The sequence below is a fragment of the Zea mays genome, chromosome 1 (genome assembly GCF_902167145.1).
Source record: "Zea mays cultivar B73 chromosome 1, Zm-B73-REFERENCE-NAM-5.0, whole genome shotgun sequence".
In the NCBI taxonomy this organism is placed as follows: Eukaryota; Viridiplantae; Streptophyta; class Magnoliopsida; order Poales; family Poaceae; genus Zea; species Zea mays.
In genome coordinates, this window is record NC_050096.1 from 23,988,355 (window position 1) to 24,010,553 (window position 22,199).

The window sequence follows — 22,199 nt, forward strand, 5'->3', positions numbered from 1 at the left end:
CGCACTCTTCAAGGGTGTGCTTGACGGGACCCCTGTGAAAGGGGCACGACTCCTTAAGCATCTTGTCGAACACGTTGGTCCCTTCGGGAGGCTTCCGAGGATTCCTGTGCTCGGCAGCAGCGACGAGATCCGCGTCAACGGCGTTGCGTTTTGCTTGCGCCTTCTTCCTGGTCTTCTTCTTCATGCCACGCTGGACGGACGCCTCGGGGTCGTCTTCCTTCTGCCTTCCCTGAGGCTGCTTGTCCTTCCGGAAGATGGCTTTGACCGCCTCCTGACCAGAGACAAACTTGGTGGCTATGTCCATCAATTCGCTCGCCTTGGTGGGTGTCTTGCGTCCCAGTTTGCTTACCAGGTCCTGGCAAGTGGTGCCGGCGAGGAATGCTCCGATGACGTCTGAGTCGGTGATGTTAGGCAACTCGGTGCACTGCTTTGAGAACTGCCGGATGTACTCTCGCAGGGATTCCCCTAGCTGCTGACGGTAGCTCAGGAGATCCCACGAGTTCCCCGGGCGCACATACGTACCCTGGAAATTTCCAGTGAAGGCCTTGACTAGGTTGTCCCAGTCGAAGATCTGCGCAGGAGGCAGATGCTCCAGCCAGGCCCGGGCAGCGTCGGAGAGGAAAAGGGGGAGGTTGCGGATGATGAGGTTGTCGTCGTCCGTCCCTCCCAACTGGCACGCCAGCCGGTAATCCACGAGCCACAACTCTGGCCTCGTCTCCCCTGAGTACTTGGTAGTGGTAGTCGAGGCTCGGAACCGGGGCAGGAACGGCGCCCGTCGTATGGCCCGGCTGAAGACCCGCGGACCTAGTGGTTCGGGCGAGGGGCTCCGATCCTCCTCACTGTCGTAGCGTCCCCCGCGTCTGGGGTGGTAGCCTCGGTGCACCTTTTCCTCGAGGCTGGCCCAACAGTCGCGGCGGTGTTGCTCGTTGCCGAGGCAATCCCGGGCTGCAGGTGTCTCGTCTCCTGTGAGCTCAGTGTGGACCGAGGCCTCGTGCATGTGTCGGGAGGACGTTGCGTGATGCTCCAAGGGGCATCCTCGCCTTCAGGAGGCAGAGCTCTCGGCTCGTCGGGCTACGGCATTTTCCAGGAGGTCCTTGAGTTTGCCCTGGATACGTCGCCCCTCAGTGGTAGATGGCTCCGGCATCGCTCGAAGTAACATCGGCGCTGCAGCTAGGTTCTGGCTGGCTCTGTTGAAGGCCGGGGGCAGCATTGCCCTGGCATCGTCAATAATACGGTGCTGGACATCCCAGGCCCGATGACGCGCTCCTCCGGCGGGCACTCGGCCTACCCACTCTTGCTCGAGGTTTTGTTGGAGCAGCACAAGTTGCCTCATTTCTTCGTCGAGCTTGGCCTGCATCTCGAGGAGTTGCTCGAGCTATGTGCCCTGACCCCCCGTAGGGACCTGGGCCACAGCTAGCTCCCGCAGGATCTCAACGCGAGACGCAGGTGCAAGGGCGCCGTCGTTTCCTAGCATGCCAAGGTGGTTGTCTCCGTCGTGATCTTCCTGATCGATATGGAAGCACTCGCGAGTCGGGTCGTAACCCTCGTCGTCAAGGCTGTGGCCATCGTTAGAGCAGCCGGAGAGGCAGTGGTCACATGTGGATATGAAGTCTCACATGGCACTGGGATCACGGAGTCCGGAGAAAACCCAACTGAAGTCGGGGTCGTCCTCTTCCTCGGAACCCGCGGGTCCGGAGGTTGAGACGACCGTCAGTAGGTCCCAAGTTGACCACATATGGTACCCTAGAAGGTCAGGATATGCCCTTGCGAAAGCGCTTACCGAAGTGGGGTCTCTTGGTGGGTCGAAGCTGAATCTAAAGGGAACAGGATGGAAAACTGATGGTACCTCCTGGTTGGTGGACGGCGGTGAAGTTGCATCGGAGATGGAATGTGTCGTTATCTCAGGTGCGAGACTAATGCCTGACAAGTCCCTCGCAAGGGTGTCGACGTCATCAGTCCGCCTGGGGTTGGCACGTTGCGGGGAAGCGACACCTGTCGTTGTCCCAGGTGCGAGGATAACACCTGACATGTCCCCCGCAGGGGTGTCGGCGTCGTCGACTCGCTCTGGTCCGACAGCCGATGAGGTGCTGCCTCCTGCCTGGCCATGGTTGCCCCATCTCCGTCTTCTTCGGCGAGGAGGGTGGCGGGGTTGACTCGGGTGTTCCTCTTCCGCTCCGGGGAGATGTCGTCGTCGGGTTCGCCCCCGCCGGGCGAGCCGACGACCGTCGTCGTTGTCGTGCTGCGGGGGGAGGAGTACCATGTCGTAACTGCCATCGAGGGACATGAACTCGAGACTCCCAAAGCGGAGCACCGTCCCGGGCTGAAGAGGCTGCTGAAGATTGTCCATCTGGAACTTAACGGGAAAGTATTGTCAACACGCAGCGTCCCCTACCTTGCGCTTCAACTGTCAGCGTTTCGGACCCGGGGGACCCTCAACCGAACCGACTAGTGAATTTTGTGCCTCGTGTCCCTGCCCAGATGGGTTGATGCAAGATGAAACACAAGAGGAGGGATGAGGCTTATATTATCTTGCACCGGGGTGCTTGCAGTAGGGGCTACAAGCTTCATGAGAGAGGGAACCGGTCCCAGGTCTCTTGAGAAGTCTAGTGTTGCGGAGTGGAATTCGATGTTTGAGTGAGTTCGTCTCCGTCGTCCTTGCCGCCTCCGTGTCCCTCTCTCCCCTTGAAAAGGCCCTGGGCATCCCCTTTTATAGATACAAGGGGATGGTCCAGCTATACATATGGGGGTGTAGCTATGTGTTAACGTGGCCGGCGGAGAAGTGCTTGAGCCCTGTAGAAGCGTAGCTGGCGGTGCGGCCCTGGGTCCTGCTGACGTTTCTTTGCCTTCGTAGAGAGCTTGAGAACAACCGACGTCATGGACGCATGCGGGGAGCCATCATTACTTGTTGCCGGAGTAATCTAGATGTGACACCGGTCTTGTTCCTTCATAGCCTGAGGCGGCTAGCTAGAGGTAGGGTAATGATATATCCCCTGTAGCGTAGTCGGTCTGAGGCCAAGGTCGGGCGAGGCGGTGACTTCTCCTGAGGCCGAGGCCGAGGTCGGGTGAGGTTGTGACTCCTCCCGAGGCCGAGGCTGAGGTCGGGCAAGGTTGTGACTCCTCCCGAGGCCGAGGCTGAGGTCGGGCGAGGCGGAGACCTTCTCACTACAACACATGTGACCTTCTATGACATTTAGATTACGTCACCAACAATGGTATTTTTGTCATAGCATAAGTGGTTGTGACGACTTTATGACAAAAACACTATCATCACAGAAGTGTCGTGTTAAAGCACCTTCTATGACGAATGGTTATGAAACGTCACAGATTTAATGACGACCACGTATTTTCGTCATTAAATCTATGATGCTCCAAATCATCATAGATGAGGGGAAAACGTCATTAAGTGTAGCACTAGACAGGTTGCCACATGGCTGATGACGTGCGATATGACGTGGCAGGTGACGTGGCAAAATTTTTTGACAGATATATTCGTCATAAATAAGCTTACGTGGATGTTGATGTGGCAATAACTTTGTGACAATAAATTTCATCATAAAATGGATGACGTGGCAGATGACGTGTCAAATAAATTATGACGAAATTTATTGTCACAAAACACTTGTATGGTTGATGACATGGCAGGTGACGTGGCAATCATATTGTGATATTTTGGTTCATCACTAAATACATTGATGCCTACAACCATCCAAAACATAATGCATATATTTCACAATCATCCAAAGTCACAACTTTTTCCAACATCCATATATTTCAAGCATAATATGTCCAACACACAAAAGAACATGGTTCATAATTCTTTAACCAGACAAGTACTAAAACTCTATAGCAAGAGAACACATATAATAGACTGTAAGTTGCAGTTCCATATAGCAAACATAAGGATAAAAAGAGGTCCACAGTTTTGTGAGATGTGTCTTCAGGATGGTTGACACCAGCATCTTAGCAAGCATGCTTAAGGATTCACCTGATCACGACTAATACTTAATATCTGTCGAAGTAGGATGCTATTTTCTGCTAAGGACTTCTTTAAATCTGCAATCTCAGTTGATTGATTAGCAATGGTTGCCTCAGATGCTTGTGACTTGGCTTTTAAGGTATCCATATCTTCTCGAAGTCCATCTTTTTCTCACCTCTCATTGACCAATTGAGACCGAAGGTCTTGCATTCTTGCTGAAACAGTCCCTGTGTTGCTTCTCTTGGAGGAGGGCAAAGGGCCAGCATTGTGAAGAAATTTACTTGAACCCGGCAGCACATTGGAAACAACTTCTGTTGCAGACTTTGCAAGCTGTCCATCTTCAGCTGGTGTTGCCACCATTGCTTCCATATCACCCTAGCATAAGTATTAAAACTTAATATTGTGTAATACAAATTGGAATGTAGTAACAAAGAGAAAAACATGTACTTACTATGGCTTTCTGAACAACTTCACTAAATCCTTTTTTCTTGCTGCAATGCATCTCCTTGAAAAGATCAATTGCACTAGGTTTGACATCTTTATATTTTTCTTGTCTCTGAAATGAAGTCAAATAAATTTGATCAGCATGGAGATCAAAACATAAATTAATTTCAATGCAACAATTTGATCAGCATGGAGATCAAAACATAAGCTAATTATAGCAAGGTTTTCTCATGAGTAATTAAATGATAGCAAAAGTATACATCAGCTACTAATACAACTATCAGGTCTGAATTCTTAGCTACTAATACATCAGCTGCTATGCAAAATTATACATCAGCTATCAACAACTAATACATCAAGTGTTGTTCGCCTACAGTTGCTACAGTGCAACTGTTGTTGGCCTGATGTTACTGCAATGCAGCAGCAGGATGCAATTGCTTCCAAAACAATAACAAGTGAACATGTTGGAAGACAATTGGCACACAACAGTGGACAATGCCATGAACATGATTATGTGCTTCATTCAGGTGTATACGCTAACAAATAGGAACCAGGAACTAGGAACAATGCTATAAATACACACTACTGCTAGCAAAAAGCCACTCAATTAGATGCAGCTACACTACTGTAAATACACAAAAAATATTGTTGAAAAAATAGACAACCAGGAATCAGTGTATACACTAACAAACAAAAGATGTGACTCAAATATTAGAGATAATGAAGCGATTGTGTTGGTAGCAGTAGCCATTCATACAATAACCAAGATTGTGAGAAGCAACAAGTTCCTCCAAGCATAACATAATTAGTTTCTTACCACTACATAAGCTTTTGCAACATATGATTGAGATCCTGTGCACTGTGGAAATTGCACCTTCTCACGATTAAGTTTGTTCTTCACACAATTGTTCTGTATGTAAAATACAATTTTAAGGTAGACAAAATAGCGATAATAAATTTATAGATTATGTTTATGAATATACAATCAACGTTAGTCATAAAACGGGTGCAGCTTGCAACATATTTTCATAATTGTAGGAGCTATCTTTTCATCACAAATACAAAACAAAAACAGACTACTTTTAGAAGATAATATGGACATTGAAAAGCATATAAGACACTTCAATAATTTTGTCTTGGGTTACATTAATATTGAGTGAAGGTAAATAATAAGTCTGTCAACTCATATATCACATGGAAAATTCAGAAATTCAGAAAACTGGTTGAAACTGAAATGGTTGCTTGCTTGTTGTTCTTGCAGCGAGTAAGACAGAAAACCGGTTGAAACTGAAACAATTGTTGAACCATTTGCTGTTGAAACTGAACGGGTTGCTGCTTGCTGTTCTTGCTGATCAGAAAACAATTTTTGGTGTGCTTGCAAGTGAACTGCTTGCTATTGAAAATGAACTAGTTGCTGCTTGCTGTTGTTGCTAATCATAATTTTTAGAAATCATGTTGCTTGCTGCTAGCATCAGAATTCTTGCTACTTCATTTCTTACAGCATGACAGCAAGCAACACCTTCATTTGATGGAACGGCAAGCAGCACTTTACCAACAGCAAGCAAAACTTGGCCATGACCGTGTTAGAGAAGAGAGCGAGGAGGGAGAGGGAAGGGCACTGTCGGGTACAATAATTAGGGGTACCCCCAACGCTCCTAATCACGGCTGGTTAACACCCTCACACCAACTGACGGGTGCGGTTCAAGCCAAGACTTCGTCTGCCCAAGGAACGCGATCTCACCCGAGCCCAGCCTCGGGTTGGAACAGTGGTCCCAGACGAATTCACGCCTCGCCCGAGGGCCTCCTCAGACGGCAGGCGCCCCCTCGGCTCTCCTGAGGCCCGGCTCGGACAGGCTTCGTTGTGAAGCAACCTTGGCCATACCGCCTCACCAACCAACCGCTTCGCAGGCGCATTAAATGCAGGGGACGCCTAACGCCGTATCCTGACACACGCGCCTCAGTCGGCCAGGCCGAAGTGACCGCAGTCACTTCGCCCCTCCACTTTACTGTCCAATATGATAGGAAAATAACGCTGCTCGCTCCGTTCCGACTGCCGTGTCAGCCACCCCGGCAACGACTGACAACAAGTCACGATCAACCACCAAGTTCAAGCCTCGGGCGCAACAGGAAGCTCCGCCTCACCCGACCTCACGCTCCAGCCTCAGGAGGAGGTCTCCGCCTCGCCCGACCTCAGGCTCCAGCCTTGGGAGGAGGTCTCCGTCTCGCCCGACCCCCAGACTCGGCCTCAACCCCGGTCTCGGGAGGAATCGCGTCCTCGCCCGACCCCGGCCTCGGCCTCAAGAGAAGTCTCCGCCTCGACCGACCCTGGGCTCGGACTGACCGTGCTGATAGGGGATGCATCATTCCCCTATTCCTAGCCTGCTCAGGCTAGGAGGAACAAGACCGGCGTCCCATCTGGCTTACCCCGGCGACGAGTAATGATGGTGCCCCGCGTGCGCCATGACGCCGGTGGCTCTCAGCCCCTTACGACAGCAAGGAGACGTCAGCAGGGTCCTCGCAGTGCTGCCAGCTGTGCTCCTACAGGACTCAGGCGCTCCTCCGGCGGCCACGCCATCACATGTACAGCGCCCAAGCTCTCCCCCAACGGCCACGTTGGCATGTACACAGGGCTTAGGCACTCCACTACCGGACACGTTAGCGCATAGCTACGCCCCCCGTTGTACACCTGGACTCTCTCCTTGCCTCTATAAAAGGGAAGTCTAGGGCCACCCTGAGGGAGGTTCACGCGAGGGAAGCAGCGGACGAGCTCTGTGTCCCCCTCTCTCTCTCCCTCACGCGACGCGCTTGTAACCCCTACTGCGAGCGGCACCCCTGGTGCAGGATAATACAAGGCTTGTCCCACATCTTGTGTTCCATCCCGTGCCAACCCATCTGGGCAGGGACATGCAGCGACAATTTACTCGTCGGTCCAGGGACCCCCCCCGGGGTCGAAACGCCGGCAGTTGGTGCGCCAGGTAGGGGCCTGCTGCGTGTTAACGAACACCTTCCCGTTGAGATCCAGATGGGGAGTCTTCAACAACCTCTCCAGCCCGGGACGGTGCTCCGCTTCGGGAGTCTCGAGTTCATGTCCCTCGATGGTAGCTACGACATGGTACTCCTCCCCCCGCGGCGTGACGACAACGACGGTCTTCGACTCGCCCGGTGGCGGCGAGCTCTACGACAGCATCTCCCCGCGACAGAAGAGGAGCACTCCGGTCGTCCTCGCCACCCTCCTCGTCGGAGGAGGCGGAGACGGGGCAACCATAGCCACGCAGGAGGCGGCACCTTGTCGGCTGTCGCACCAGAGCGAGTCGACGACGCCGGCACTCCCCCGCGGGACATGTCGTACATTGCCCTCGCACCTGAGGCGACGGTGGGTGTCACTTCCCCACGACGTGTCAGCCCCAAGCGGACTGATGACGCCAGCACCCTCGCAAAGGCCTGTTGGGCGTTACCCTTGTACCTGAGATGACGGTGTGCACCGCCCCCGACGCGACTTCACCACCGTCCAACGACCAAGAGGTACCGTCCGTTTTCCATCCCATACGTTTTCGGTTCAGCTTCGATCCACCTAGCGACCCCGCTATGGTGAGCGCCTTCGTAAAGGCGTATCTAAACCTTCCGGGGTACCACATGTGGTCGACCTGGGACCGACTGACAGCTGTCTCGACCTTCGGACTAGCGGATTCTGAGGAAGAGGACGACCCCGACTCCGGTTGGGATTTCTCTGCCCTCAATGACCCCGGTGCCATGCGGGGCTTCATGTCCGCATGTGACCACTGCCTCTCCGGTTGTTCTAATGATGGCCATGACCTTGACGACGAGGGTTACGGCCCAAGTCATGAATGTTTCCACATCGATCTGGGAGATCACAACGAAGGCAACCACCTCGGTATGCCAGAGGTTGACGATCCCCCTGGGCCCTCATCTCGCGTTGACATCCCGCGGGAGCTAGCTGTCGTCCCAGTCCCTGTGGGGGGTCAGGACATATAGCTCGAGCAAATCCATGAGATGCAGGCCCGGGTCAACGGGGAAGCAGGCCGGCTTGTACAGCTCCGACAGAACATCGAACAGGAGTGGGTAGGCCGATCACTCGCCAGAGAAGCCTGTCATCGGGCCCAAGACATCCGGCACCGCATCGTCGACAATGCCAGGGCAGCGCTGCCTCCGACCTTCAGCGAGTCCGGCCAGGACCTAGCTGCAGCGGCGATGCTGCTTCGGGCCATGCCGAAGCCATCCACCACCGAGGGACGGCGCATCCAGGGCGAACTCAAGAATCTTCTAGAAGGCGCCGCGGTTCGACGAGCTAAGAGCTCCGCCTCCCGTAGGCGAGCTGACCCCTCGGAGAATCACGCAGTGTCCTCCTGGCGCATTCGGGAAGCCTCGGTCCATCCCAAGCGTACATGGGACGAGGTGCCCACCGCCCGGGAACGCCTCGACAACGAGCACCACCATCTCGACCATCGAGCCTGCCTTGACGAGAAGGTGCGCTGAGGCTACCATCCTAGGCGCGGGGGACGCTGCAACAGCGAGGAGGACCGCAGTCCTTCGCCCGAACCACCTGGCCCGCGAGTCTTCAGCTGGGCCATACGACGAGCACCGTTCCCTGCCCATTTCTGAGCCCTGACTACTATCACCAAGTACTCGGGGGAGACGAGGCCGGAGCTATGCCTCGCGGACTACCGACTGGCCTGCCAGTTGGGAGGGGCGGATGATGACAACTTCATCATCCGTAATCTACCCCTTTTCCTCTCCGATGCCGCCCGAGCCTGGCTGGAGCATCTGCCTCCTGCGCAGATCTCCGACTGGGATGGTCTGGTCAAAGCTTTCGCGGGGAACTTCCAAGGCACGTACGTGCGCCCTGGGAACTCATGGGACCTCCGAAGCTGCCGCCAGCAGCCAGGGGAGTCCCTCCGAGAGTACCTCCGGCGGTTTTCGAAGCAGCGCAGCGAGCTGCCCAACGTTACCGACTCGGATGTCATCGGGGCTTTCCTTGCCGGCACCACTTGCCGAGACCTGGTGAGAAAACTGGGGCGCAAGACTCCCACCCACGCGAGCAAACTGATGGACGTCGCCACCAAGTTTGCCTCGGGTCAAGAGGCGGTTGAAGCCATCTTCTGGAAGGACAAGCAGCCTCAGGGGGAGCCGAAAACAGACGCCCCTGAGGCGTCCGCTCAGCGGGGCACGAAGAAGAAGGCCAAAAACAAGTCACGAGCGAAGCACGACACCGCAGACGTGAATCTCGTCGCTGCGGCCGAGCACAGGAACCCTCGGAAACCACCTGGAGGGGCCGGCGCGTTCGACAAGATGCTCAAAGAGCCGTGCCCCTATCACCAGGGGCCCGTCAAGCACACCCTCGAAGAATGTGTCATGCTCCGATGCCACTTCCATAAGACCGGGCCCCTGGCGGAGGATGGCAAGGGCCATGACAACGACAAGAAGGAGGGCGGCAAGGAAGAGGGATTCCCGAAAGTCCATAACTGCTTCATGATCTACGGTGGGCAGGCGGCGAACGCCTCGACTCGGCACCGCAAGCAGAAGCGCCGGGAAGTCTGCTTGGTGAAGGTGGAGGCGCCAGTCTACCTAGACGGGTCCGATAAGCCTATCACCTTTGACCAAGGCGACCACCCCGACTTCGTGCCAAGCCCAGGAAGGTACCCGCTCGTCGTCAATCCGATCATCGGCAATGTTAGGCTCTCCAAGGTCCTCATGGACGGAGGCAGCAGCCTTAACATCATCTACGCTGAGACCCTGGAACTCTTAGGGGTTGATCGGTCTGAAGTCCGGGCCAGTGCGGCACCCTTCCACGGGATCGCACCCGGGAAGCGAATCCTACCCCTCGGACGGATCGACTTACCTGTCTGCTTCGGAACTCCCTCTAACTTCTGAAAGGAAGCTCTCACCTTTGAGGTCATCGGGTTTCGAGGAACCTACCATGCGGTGTTGGGAAGACCATGCTACGCCAAGTTCATGGCCGTCCCCAACTACACCTACCTCAAGCTCAAGATGTCGGGCCCGAATGGGATCATCACTGTCAGATCCACGTACCGCCACGCGTACGAATGCGACATAGAGTGCGTGGAGTACGCCGAGGCTCTCGCCGAGTCCGAGGCCCTCATCGCCGACCTAGAACGCCTCTCCAAGGAGGCGCCGACGCGAAGCTGCATGCCGGCAACTTCGAACCTGTTGAGGCGGTCTAGTCCGTCTCTCTCGACCTCAACAACGACGCCAGCAAGCAAGTTCGGATCGGCTCCGAGCTCGACCCCAAATAGGAAGCAGTGCTCGTCGACTTTCTCCGCGCAAACGCCGAAGTCTTTGCGTGGAGTCCCTCGGACATGCCCGGCATACCGAGGGATGTCGCCGAGCACTCACTGGACATCAGAGCTAGAGCCCGACCCGTGAAGCAAACCCTGTGCCGTTTCGACGAGGAAAAGCGCAGGGCCATAGGCGAGGAGATCCACAAGCTACTCGCGGCAGGGTTCATCAAAGAGGTATTCCATCTCGAATGGTTAGCTAACCCTGTTCTTATAAGGAAGAAGGATGGGAAATGGAGGATGTGTGTAGACTACACTGGTCTAAACAAAGCATGTCCGAAAATTCCCTACCCTCTACCTCGCATCGATCAAATCGTGGACTCCCCTGCTGGGTGCGAAACCCTGTCATTCCTCGATGCCTACTCAGGCTATCACCAAATCAAGATGAAAGAGTCCGACCAGCTCGCGACTTCTTTCATCACACCTTTTGGCATGTACTGTTACACCACAATGCCATTTGGGTTGAGGAATGCAAGTGCCACTTACCAGAGGTGCATGAACCACGTGTTCGGAGAACACATCGGCAGAACGGTCGAGGCTTACGTCGACGACATCGTTGTCAAGACGAAGAGAGCCTCCGACCTCCTCTCTGACCTTGAAATAAACGACATTCAAGTGTCTGAGAGCGAAAGGCGTGAAACTCAATCTCGAGAAGTGTGTCTTCGAAGTCCCCCGAGGCATGCTCCTTGGGTTCATCGTCTCCGAGCGAGGCATCAAGGCCAACCCGGAGAAAATCGCGGCCATCACCAACATGGGACCGATCAAAGATTTGAAAGGAGTACAGAGGGTCATGGGATGCCTTGCGGCTCTAAGCCGCTTCATCTCACGCCTTGGCGAGAAAGGCTTGCCTATGTACCGCCTCTTAAGGAAGGCCGAGCGCTTCACTTGGACCCCCGAGGCCGAGGAAGCCCTCGGAAACCTTAAGGCGCTCCTTATGAACACGCCCATCCTAGTGCCCCCCGCCGCAGAAGAAGCCCTCTTGATCTACGTAGCCGCGACTACTCAGGTGGTCAGAGCCGCGATCGTAGTCGAGAGACGAGAAGAAGGGCATGCACTGCCCGTCCAGAGGCCAGTCTACTTCATGAGTGAAGTGCTTTCCGAGACCAAAGCTCTCTACCCACAGATCCAGAAGCTGCTCTACGCAGTGATCCTGACACGGCGAAAGTTGCGACACTACTTCGAGTCTCATCCGGTAACTGTGGTGTCATCTTTCCCCCTGGGGGAGATCATCCAGTGCCGCGAGGCCTCGGGTAGGATAGCAAAGTGGGCGGTAGAGCTTATGGGCGAAATGCTATCATTCGCTCCTCGGAAGGCCATAAAATCCTAAGTCTTGGCAGACTTCCTAGCTGAGTGGACTGACACCCAGTTACCGACAACTCCAATCCAGCCCGAGCTCTGGACCATGTACTTTGATGGGTCACTCATGAAAACAGGAGCGGGCGCTGGCCTGATCTTCGTTTCACCCCTCGGAAAGCATCTCCGCTACGTCATTCGCCTCCATTTTCCGGCATCAAACAACGTGGCCGAGTACGAAGCACTGGTTAACGGGCTACGCATCGCCGTCGAGCTAGGGGTCCGATGCCTCAACGCTCGAGGCGACTCACAGCTTGTCATTGACCAAGTCATGAAGAACTCCCACTGCCGTGGCCGGAGGATGGAAGCCTACTGTGACAAAGTCCGGAGCCTAGAGAACAAGTTCTACGGGCTGGAGCTCAACCACATCGCCCGGCGGTACAACGAGACTGCGGACGAGCTGGCAAAAATAGCCTCAGGGCAAACAACAGTTCCCCCGGACGTCTTCTCCAGAGACCTACGTCAACCATCCGTCAAGATCGACGACGCGCCCGAGCCTGAGGAAGCCTCGGTCCAGCCCGAGGCACCCTCTGCCGAGCCCGAGGTACCCTCGGCCGCACCCGAGGCACCCTCGGCCATCGAGGAAGAGGCCTTGCCCGTTGAAGAGGAACAGAATGGGGTCACGCTAGATTCGAACTGGCAGACCCCGTACTTGGAATATCTCCTCTGAGGAGAGCTTCCCATCGACAAGACCAAAGCTCGGCGGCTGGCTCGGTGCGCCAAGTCATTTGTCCTGCTGGGTGATGAAAAAGAGCTCTATCACCGCAGCCCCTCGGGCATCCTTCAACGATGCATATCTATCGCCCAAGGACAAGAGCTGTTGCAAGAAATACACTCGGGGGCTTGCGGCCACCATGCAGCGCCTTGAGCCCTCGTGGGGAATGCCTTCCGACAAGGTTTCTACTGGCCAACCGCGGTGGCCGACGCCACTAGGATTGTGCGCTCCTGCCGGGGGTGTCAATTCTACGCAAAGCAGATGCATCTGCCCGCTCAGGCCTTGCAGACGATACCCATCACCTGGCCATTTGCTGTGTGGGGTCTAGACCTTGTCGGTCCCTTGCAGAAGGCACCCGGGGGCTTCACGCACCTGCTGGTCGCTATCGACAAATTCTCCAAGTGGTAAACAGCATCAGGTCCGAGCAGGCGGTGGCATTCTTCACCAACATCATCCATCGTTTCGGGGTTCCAAACTCAGTCATCACCGACAATGGCACACAGTTCACCAGAAAAAAGTTCCTGGACTTCTGCGACGACCACCACATCCGTGTGGACTGGGCCGCCGTAGCTCATCCCATGACGAATGGGCAGGTGGAGCGTGCCAACGGTATGATTCTGCAGTGGCTCAAACCAAGGATCTACAACGACCTCAACAAGTTCGGCAAGCAATGGATGAAAGAGCTACCCTCGATAGTCTAGAGTCTGAGGACGACGCCGAGCCACGCCACGGATTTTACGCCGTTCTTTCTAGTCTATGGGGCTGAGTCCGTCCTCCCCACGGACTTAGAATACAGGTCCCCGAGGACCAAGGCGTACGATGACCGAAGCAACCAGACCAGTCGAGAAGACTCGCTGGACCAACTCGAGGAGGCTCGAGACGTCGCCTTAGTACATTCGGCACGGTACCAGTAGTCGCTGCGGCGCTACCACGCCCGAAGCGTTCGGTCCCGAGGCTTCTAAGTGGGAGACTTGGTGCTTCGCCTGTGACAGGACGCCCGAGGGCGCCACAAGCTCACTCCTCCCTGGGAAGGGCCCTTCATCATCGCCAAGATCTTGAAGCCCGGAACATACAAGCTAGCCAACGACCAAGGCGAGGTCTACAACAACGCTTGGAACATCCAACAGCTACGTCGCTTCTACCCTTAAGATGTTTTAAGTCGTTCATATACCTCGTTTACATACACAAAGTCTAACCGTCAAGGAAGGGTCGGCCTTGCCTCAGCAAAGCTCGACCCTCCCTCGGGGGCTATAAGGGGGGAACCCCTCCGCGTCAAAATTTTCCTCGGAAAAATTTTCTACCAAAACAACCTTTGTGCTTTCGACTTCCGGAGAGTACACGTAAGCGGCAAGGCCGGCCGATCCGAGGGACTCCTACGCCTCCGGGATACGGATACCTCACTCATCACCTTCCGTGAAAAGTAACTCCCGTTCGGATAAACGATTCTGCTATTGACAGACAAGTCATGATGCTCGAAACAAGAGGAGAGAAGATGCAGCTTTTTAAACATGGCGATAAAGTGTTTAGGCCTCGGCGGCCACAAAAAAGCATGTGCATGCTACAGACAAACTGTTCCTGCAGGTTCTGGCATCGGCAGTGGGAGCGGCAGCACCCTCGGCATTGATTCCACCCTCGGCGGAACCAGGCCCAGCCTCGGACGGCGACCCGAGCAAAAGGACCTCCACCTAAGGGAGGATGCCAACACAGCGCCAGCAGATGTCTTGGCCAAGCTCCAGCGGCTGCTACCACATCTTCCTCGGCCTAGGAAGTCGCCATCTCCCGGGCCGATGAAGTCTCTTTCTGAGCCGACTCCGCGTCTGTCCGCGCTAACACCGCTGCCTCCGGCTCCGGCTCATCGCAGAGCAGCCGAGGGTTCCAAAAATTGAGCAAGGGAAGCCTAGAGCGGCAAGGCCGACAGAGCCGAGGGACTCCTATGCCTCCGGGATACGGACACCTCACTCGTCACCTTCCGCGAAAGGCGACCGACGCTCGGTTAAGTGGTTCGGCCAGCCAACAGACAAGTCCCAGTGCTCGGAATGAGGAAGACACACAGCTTCACTCTCGAATACCCGAATGTTCAGGCCTCGATAGCCACAATGAACATACACTGGCACTCAAGGTGCCATTACAAATGGGACTCTGGTTCCGTTCCCGCGGGTACGAACAACCTCCACATCGGAGGGCCTGCGGGATGACAAACTCCAAGCGGCTCGCTGGTGACCTCTGCAGTAGCAGAGATAACGACCTCCACCTTGGGCGGCTAAACAGCAGCAGCGATGACCTCAGGACAAACGCTGCTGTGAAGAGGCCCTTGCCCATGTCCCCACACGAGGGGCGAGGACAAGCCGCTAAGGCCGAAGAGTCGGAGGGCGCCAACCGTGGGTTCGAACCCACTGACACCACGCCGGCGAACAGCGGCCGCCCCAAAGCGCACCGGCAGGTCCTCTCTCCCGCCCCCGCTGAGGCCGCCCCAGAACACGAGCACCGCCCTCGCGGCGCGCAACGTGCAGGGCAACCCTCTGGCGCGACTGACGGCGCGAGGAAGACCTAGACGTGGCCGTCGCGTGCGCGGCACGACCGCCACCCGGACGAAGGATGGAAAGCTGCACCCTGTCCAGGAAGCAGCAGTTCGCCTTCCCCCGCATGGCTGGAGGAAGCCTCCGCAGGGCTAGAGGATGCTTTTCTCCCCCAAATGCTGGGGGAAGAAAAGGGTTACTGGCCCACGCGGAGGCAACCCCCTACTCGGTGCGCCCCTCCGCCTCAGCAAGGATGACGAAGATCCTTGAAGCTGAGGGCAGGGCGGAGGCCGCAGCCTGGCTTGCTTCTCCCCACCAAATTGCCCATTGGTGAGGGAATGCAGCCGGGCTACACGACGAAAATCCTTGAAGCCGAACGATGGCTGAAAGGTACCGATCTCCACGAGGCCGCGCTCCTCCAACGACAACAAGAGCAAGGCGACGCTGGGGCACCCCATTTGGGGGCTCAAAAGGCGGAAAGGCGCAAGGCATGAGGGGAGGACGAAGGCATGGCCACTGCCCAGGGGATCGATCCCCCTTTTATAGGCAGACCTCCTCGCTTGCACCCCTTAGCATCATGGGCGAAATCCCCACTGGCATCCTCTAGGGTTCTCCCCCCACGACACGGGGGCTAGGACCCACACGTCATACGAGCTGATCCGAAGCACGAAGAAGGCGAACCGCCGCGCGCGTGTCATGTAATCGTCCCGCGGTTACAAGCGCTCTCCCATCTTCGCAGAAACCGGTGGTCGAAAGGGTGGACTGCCACGCGACCAGCATCCAACTGCACCACAACTGTGCGCCCCTTCGGCTCCATCCACATCCGGTGGACCAGCGCAAAGGAAGCGGGCCCGCATGTCATGTAACCTGCGCGCCGGTTATGACGTGCAAGAAGCTACAGTCACTCACGCCAATGTTGCGCCTCCTCGACTGTGGGACCAGTACCGCGATTGAGGTACCCCTGCGCATGACCCAACAGTGCTAATTAAAGGCGACGCCCATGGGTCAGTCATCCGCGGGGTAGGCACGATGGTTGGCATGGTCAAAAGTGGGTCGGCAGTAACTGCAGCGGCAGACGAGCGGAGGCAGCAGTCAAGTCGCCTGTAGGCTCGCATCCCCTCCTGAAGCAACGGGAGAGCCCTCTCTCACGGCGTGAAGACGACTCGCCCGTGCCCCGTTCCTCGAATGGCTCGCACGTGCAACGGGCGCCACGCGAATCGCCCGTCCCGTCGCATTAACTCCCCAACGGAGCAGGCAACACCTCTAGCAGGCGAGGCAGGCGTCGCTTCGTCTTCCCCTCCTCAAAAAAGGTGTGCCACCTTATTTAAATTCATATCCTTCCCCTCCTCCTCTCTCTCTCTTGCCACAGGGACCGGGAAAGGGGATGTTGTGGAAAGGATCCTTCTCGGTGGAGGAAGCGGGCCCCGAGCCCTCCTACTGATCAGGGGTTCGAAGGCTGGCCCCTCGGAGGGGTTTCGACAGCCGCCCCAGAGCGCCCGGGCTCCGTGCCCACTACTGATCAGGGGTTCATAGGCTGGCCCCTCGGAAGGGTTCGATAGTCGCCCCAGAGCATGCAGAGTGAGGGATGACTCTAGGTACGTTCGATACATAACCAAGAATCGGGCTACGCTCCCAAGGTACCCTAGGACATTTTCGAGACCGGCGGGAACGATTTGTAACGGAATCCCACCAGAGGGAGGCATCGAGCCCTCAGACCCTGCGAAGGGGTCTGGGTCCAGCGAATCACCCGCAGGTACTTTTGGAGAGCGCCTCTGGGCCACAGCCGACCCCTAACGAACAGAGCACGGGCGTCCACTCGGATCACCCATTAGCAGCTCACTGGAAACACCATGTTCGGCGCCATCCAAGGGCAACATGGCGCCTTCCCTCCCTCCTCCTTGCGGAAAGGCGACGCAGGGGCGTATAATAAAAGTCGGGAAAGTCCTTGATCATCCTCTCGCTCCGTGCAGAGGCTCGAGGGTTGCTCTCGCACCCGGCTACGGCCAAAACTGTTGACAGCGTCAACAAACCAGCCTGATAACTTGGAACCCGACCACGCACCCAGGCTACTGCCGGGCTGCATGAGGGAACGATCAGACCAGCCAAAGCACCACGAAAAGCATTCAGACCTCAGAGGAGTCAAACCACTCCTCCGAGGCCTCGGGGGCTACACCCGGCGGGTGCGCTCGCGCGCACCCACCAGAACAAGGCAAAAACCGAGAAAGGCCGGTCCCCTCACTGAAAACGTGGCAAAAGCCTCCAAGCGAGTACCATCACTCCCATCGAGGCTCAGGGGCTACTATCGGGTACCATAATTAGGGTTACCCCCAACGCTCCTAATCACGGCTGGTTAACACCCTCAGACCAACTGACGGGTGCGGTTCAAGCCAAGACTTCGTTTGCCCAAGGAACGCGATCTCACCCGAGCCCAGCCTCGGGTTGGAACAGTGGTCACAGACGAATTCACGCCTCGCCCGAGGGCCTCCTCAGACGGCAGGCGCCCCTTGGCTCTCCCGAGGCCCGGCTCGGGCAGGCTTCGTTGTGAAGCAACCTTGGCCATACCGCCTCACCAACCGACCGCTTCGCAGGCGCATTAAATGCAGGGGACGCCTGACGCCGTATCCTGACACACAAGCCTCAGTCAGCCAGGCCAAAGTGACCGCAGTCACTTCGCCCCTCCACTTTACTGTCTGATATGACAGGAAAACAGTGCTGCTCGCTCCGTTCCGACTGCCATGTTAGCCACCCCAGCAACGACTGACAACAAGTCACGATCAACCACCGAGTTCAAGCCTTGGGCGCAACAGGAAGCTCCGCCTCGCCCGACCTCATGCTCCAGCCTCAGGAGGAGGTCTTCGCCTCGCCCGACCTTAGGCTCTGGCCTCGGGAGGAGGTCTCCGTCTCGCCTGACCCCCGGACTCGGCCTTGACCCCGGTCTCGGGAGGAATCGCGTCCTCGCCCGACCCCAGCCTCAGCCTCAAGAGAAGTCTCCGCCTCGACCGACCCTGGGCTCAGACTGACCGTGCTAATAGGGGATGCATCATTCCCCTATTCCTAGCCTGCTCAGGCTAGGAGGAACAAGACCGACGTCCCATCTGGCTTACCCCGGCGACGGGTAATGATGGTGCCCCGCGTGCGCCATGACGCCGGTGGCTCTCAGCCCCTTACGACAGCAAGGATACGTCAGCAGGGTCCTCGCCGCGCTGCCAGCTGTGCTCCTACAGGACTCAGGCGCTCCTCTGATGGCCACGCCATCACATGTACAGCGCCCAAGCTCTCCCCCAACGGCCACGTTGGCATGTACACAGGGTTAGGCACTCCACTGCCGGACACGTTAGCGCATAGCTACGCCCCCCGTTGTACACCTGGACTCTCTCCTTGCCTCTATAAAAGGGAAGTCCAGGGCCACCCTGAGGGAGGTTCACGTGAGGGAAGCGGCGGACGAGCTCTGTGTCCCCCTCTCTCTCTCCCTCACGCGACGCGCTTGTAACTCCTACTGCGAGTGGCACCCCTGGTGCAGGATAATACAAGGCTTGTCCCACATCTTGTGTTCCATCCCGCGCCAACCCATCTGGGCAGGGACACGCAGCGACAATTTACTCGTCGGTCCAGGGACCCCCCCAGGGTCGAAACGCTGACAGGCAGATTAGTCCTACACCCATAATACTCAATTAAATTATGTTGGCCAAAAAAATATCACTGTGATGTACAAGGTGTTTTTGTAGCCAATAGGAAACTGCTCATTTTGTAGCAAACTAGTGTTCTCATGTCCTAAATGAGGTAACATGCAAGAGGCTCTGATAATGATCAATACAGGCCACACATAAACGGTTACTGAACTATTGGAGGTGGAATCAACCACTAGGTTCTCAAATAGTACTAACAAAGAACAATTTTCCCAAGAAAAAGAAAAGTTGCATTCCAAACACTTCATAAATGAAAATATTATTTATATAGAGGGATAAGTGGAGCTTGATCGCAAATACCTTGTGGTTTGGGCTAGACCACATTTGTACCAACTCTCTCCATTGATCATCAGTCATACATGAAACAGGTGATGTAGTCCTCACTTGATTTGCAGGAACTCCAGTGAAGTACTTTTTTCAGCCTATACCTCATTTGGCGCTGTCCACCCTTTAGCATATCAACACATGCATCTTTTACTGCATTACTCTCAACATCCATGGTGAATTGACCCTAGCAAAGAAGTGGTGACTCTATGATACTCAATTGAAAAGGGCAATGAACTGTAACTGAACAAGTGAGGGAAAAATGACTTACAACAAGCTTCCCAATGAAGTCTGTAATTTTACCCTCGTTCTCTTGATTCTTGTACTCCTTCTAGTGCGGAAATATTGGAATGTGTTGCCTCAATATGATCCCACCCTCCGATGCAAACTTTGCAGTCTGAATAGGTGGCTCTGGCCTTCGCTTCCCATTAGAGATTTGGATTGGAATCTTAGTGCCTAACCCTCTGCTCAAGGATTCAAGTTGTTTGCCCCTACTTCTTTGCCTTGGTACCAATTCTGGTGATTACCATCATAAAAGGCAAAAAGATATTAAATTTTCAAACTAGCAGAAACAATCTAGTGAATGGCAAAGATCATATGGGTTCTGGTGCATGTGAGCATTTTCCCTAGACAGAGCAGAACATACAGTAATATCTAGACAAATATGCAACTTCATTGCTCTAGCCTTGTTCTATGTTTAACAGCCCAATAATCAAAAATCAAGTACTAGTTGCATCTGTTACCTACACATGCATTCTATAACTGAAATCTGTATATAGAGGATTTGTTACCTACACAGGCACTCTGTTACACGAAGATCTTTGTGCTTAGGCTTTTTATCAATATTATAAATAGCTACTACAGATCATGAGAATGACAGATTAATTTATTTGAAAAATTTTAGATTATTTGATACATTAATAAATGCATTGAATAACAAATAATCACTTGCCTTCATCTCTATTGTGGTCATTGACCTCAGCTTGTGTGGGAGATCTAGGTTGTGCAGCAGTAGTCAGGCCTGCGGTGTAATCTTGCTCAGTGGCAACACTTGAAGTAAATTGTGTTGCAGCAGCCAAGTTTTGGGTGGATTCTTGGTTTGTGGTGGCTCTTGAACCAGCTTGTGTAGTAGTAGTTAGGCTTAGGGAGGATTGTTGATTTATGGCAGCACTCATTTGCCTAGTGAATCTAATCTATTGTCCATGAACATTAGGGGCCACAACCCTTTTAGAACCTCGTGCTTGTTGTGTAGGTTTGTCAGCAACATGAGTTGGGTTGTGGCTACGTACACCTTGTGCAACATGGGAATCCTGTAGGTATAACACAATAATGATCAATGGCTATTTTCAACAAAAATGGGGGTTGTGTGGCCATTGATCATCGACCAGAGGCTCATACACCTCACCCCACATATGTTTCCTTACCATAGATCACATTCTTGGATTTTTGGTGGAGAACATTTCTTGGTCAAAAATCCGTAGGTGTTAACCTTCGGTATTATTGAAAATTATCATTCATGGCTATTTTCGACAAAAATGGGGGTTGTGTGGCCATTTATCTTCGACCAGAGGCTCGTACACCTCACCCCACATATGTTTCCTTGCCATAGATCACATTCTTGGATTTCTGGTGGAGACCATTTCTTGGACAAAAATCCACAAGTGTTTGCCTTCGCTATTATTGAAAATGGTCGTTCATGGCTATTTTCGACAAAAATGGGGGTTGTGTGGCCATTTATCATCGACTAGAGGCTCGTACACCTCACCCCACATATTGTTCCTTGCCATAGATCACATTCTTGGATTTATGGTGGAGACCATTTCTTGGTCAAAAATCCGTACGTGTTAGCCTTCGGTATTATTGAAAAGGGTCGTTCATGACTATTTTCGACAAAAATGGGGGTTGTGTGGCCATTGATCATCGACCAGAGGCTCGTAAACCTCACCCCACATATGTTTCCTTGCCATAGATCACATTCTTGGATTTCTGGTGGAGACCATTTCTTGGTCAAAAATCTGAATGTGTTAGCCTTCGGTATTATTGAAAATGGTCGTTCATGGCTATTTTCGACAAAAATGAGAGTTGCGTGGCCATTGATCTTCGCCAGAAGCTCATACACCTCACTACACATATGTTTCCTTGCCATAGATCACATTCTTGGATTTCTAGTGGGGACCATTTCTTGGTCAAAAATCCGTAGGTGTTTGCCTTCGCTATTATTGAAAATGGTCGTTCATGGCTATTTTCGACAAAAATGGGGGTTGTGTGGCCATTGATCATCAACCAGAGGCTCATACACCTCACCCCACATATGTTTCCTTGCCATAGATCACATTCTTGGATTTTTGGTGGAGAACATTTCTTGGTCAAAAATCCGTAGGTGTTAGCCTTCGGTATTATTAAAAATGGTTTCATGGCTATTTTCGACAAAATGGGGGTTGTGTGACCATTTATCATCGACCAGAGGCTCGTACACCTCACCCCACATATGTTTCCTTGCCATAGATCACATTCTTGGATTTCTCGTGGAGACCATTTCTTGGTCAAAAATCCGAATGTGTTAGCCTTCGGTATTATTGAAAATGGTCGTTCATGGCTATTTTCGACAAAAATGGGGGTTGTGTGGCCATTTATCATCGACTAGAGGCTCGTACACGTCACCCCACATATGTTTCCTTGCCATAGATCACATTCTTGGATTTCTGGTGGAGACCATTTCTTAGTCAAAAAACCGTACGTGTTAGCCTTCGGTATTATTGAAAATGGTCGTTCATGGCTATTTTCGAAAAACAATGGGGGTTGTGTGGCCATTGATCATCGACCAGAGGCTCATAAACCTCACCCCACATATGTTTCCTTGCCATAGATGAC

The 22,199-nt window shown here is 54.1% G+C and overlaps 1 protein-coding gene across 1 annotated transcript; it reads right to left on the reverse strand.

Annotated features, from left to right (window-relative positions):
- Positions 1-3,709: 3,709 nt before the first annotated feature.
- On the reverse strand, positions 3,710-19,538 carry LOC103644503 (uncharacterized). The gene is made up of 4 exons (XM_035963021.1): positions 19,305-19,538; positions 5,238-5,330; positions 4,428-4,532; positions 3,710-4,351 (listed from the first exon to the last, which is right to left on the reverse strand). The coding sequence occupies exons 1-4, from the start codon at positions 19,359-19,361 to the stop codon at positions 4,148-4,150; spliced, it is 459 nt and encodes a 152-aa protein (XP_035818914.1). The 5' UTR covers positions 19,362-19,538; the 3' UTR covers positions 3,710-4,147.
- Positions 19,539-22,199: the final 2,661 nt, after the last annotated feature.

What these genes read in the sequence shown, in the direction of transcription:
- LOC103644503 (XM_035963021.1), bottom strand. Translation starts at nt 19,361, where the DNA reads ATGACTGATGATCAATGGAGAGAGTTGGTACAAATGTGGTCTAGCCCA. An exon ending in TTGCAAAAGCTTATGTAGTG is followed by an intron (nt 4,533 to 5,237) that starts GTAAGAAACTAA and finishes ACTTCATTTCAG; the next exon opens with AGACAAGAAAAATATAAAGA. An exon ending in AAGTTGTTCAGAAAGCCATA is followed by an intron (nt 4,352 to 4,427) that starts GTAAGTACATGT and finishes TACTTATGCTAG; the next exon opens with GGTGATATGGAAGCAATGGT.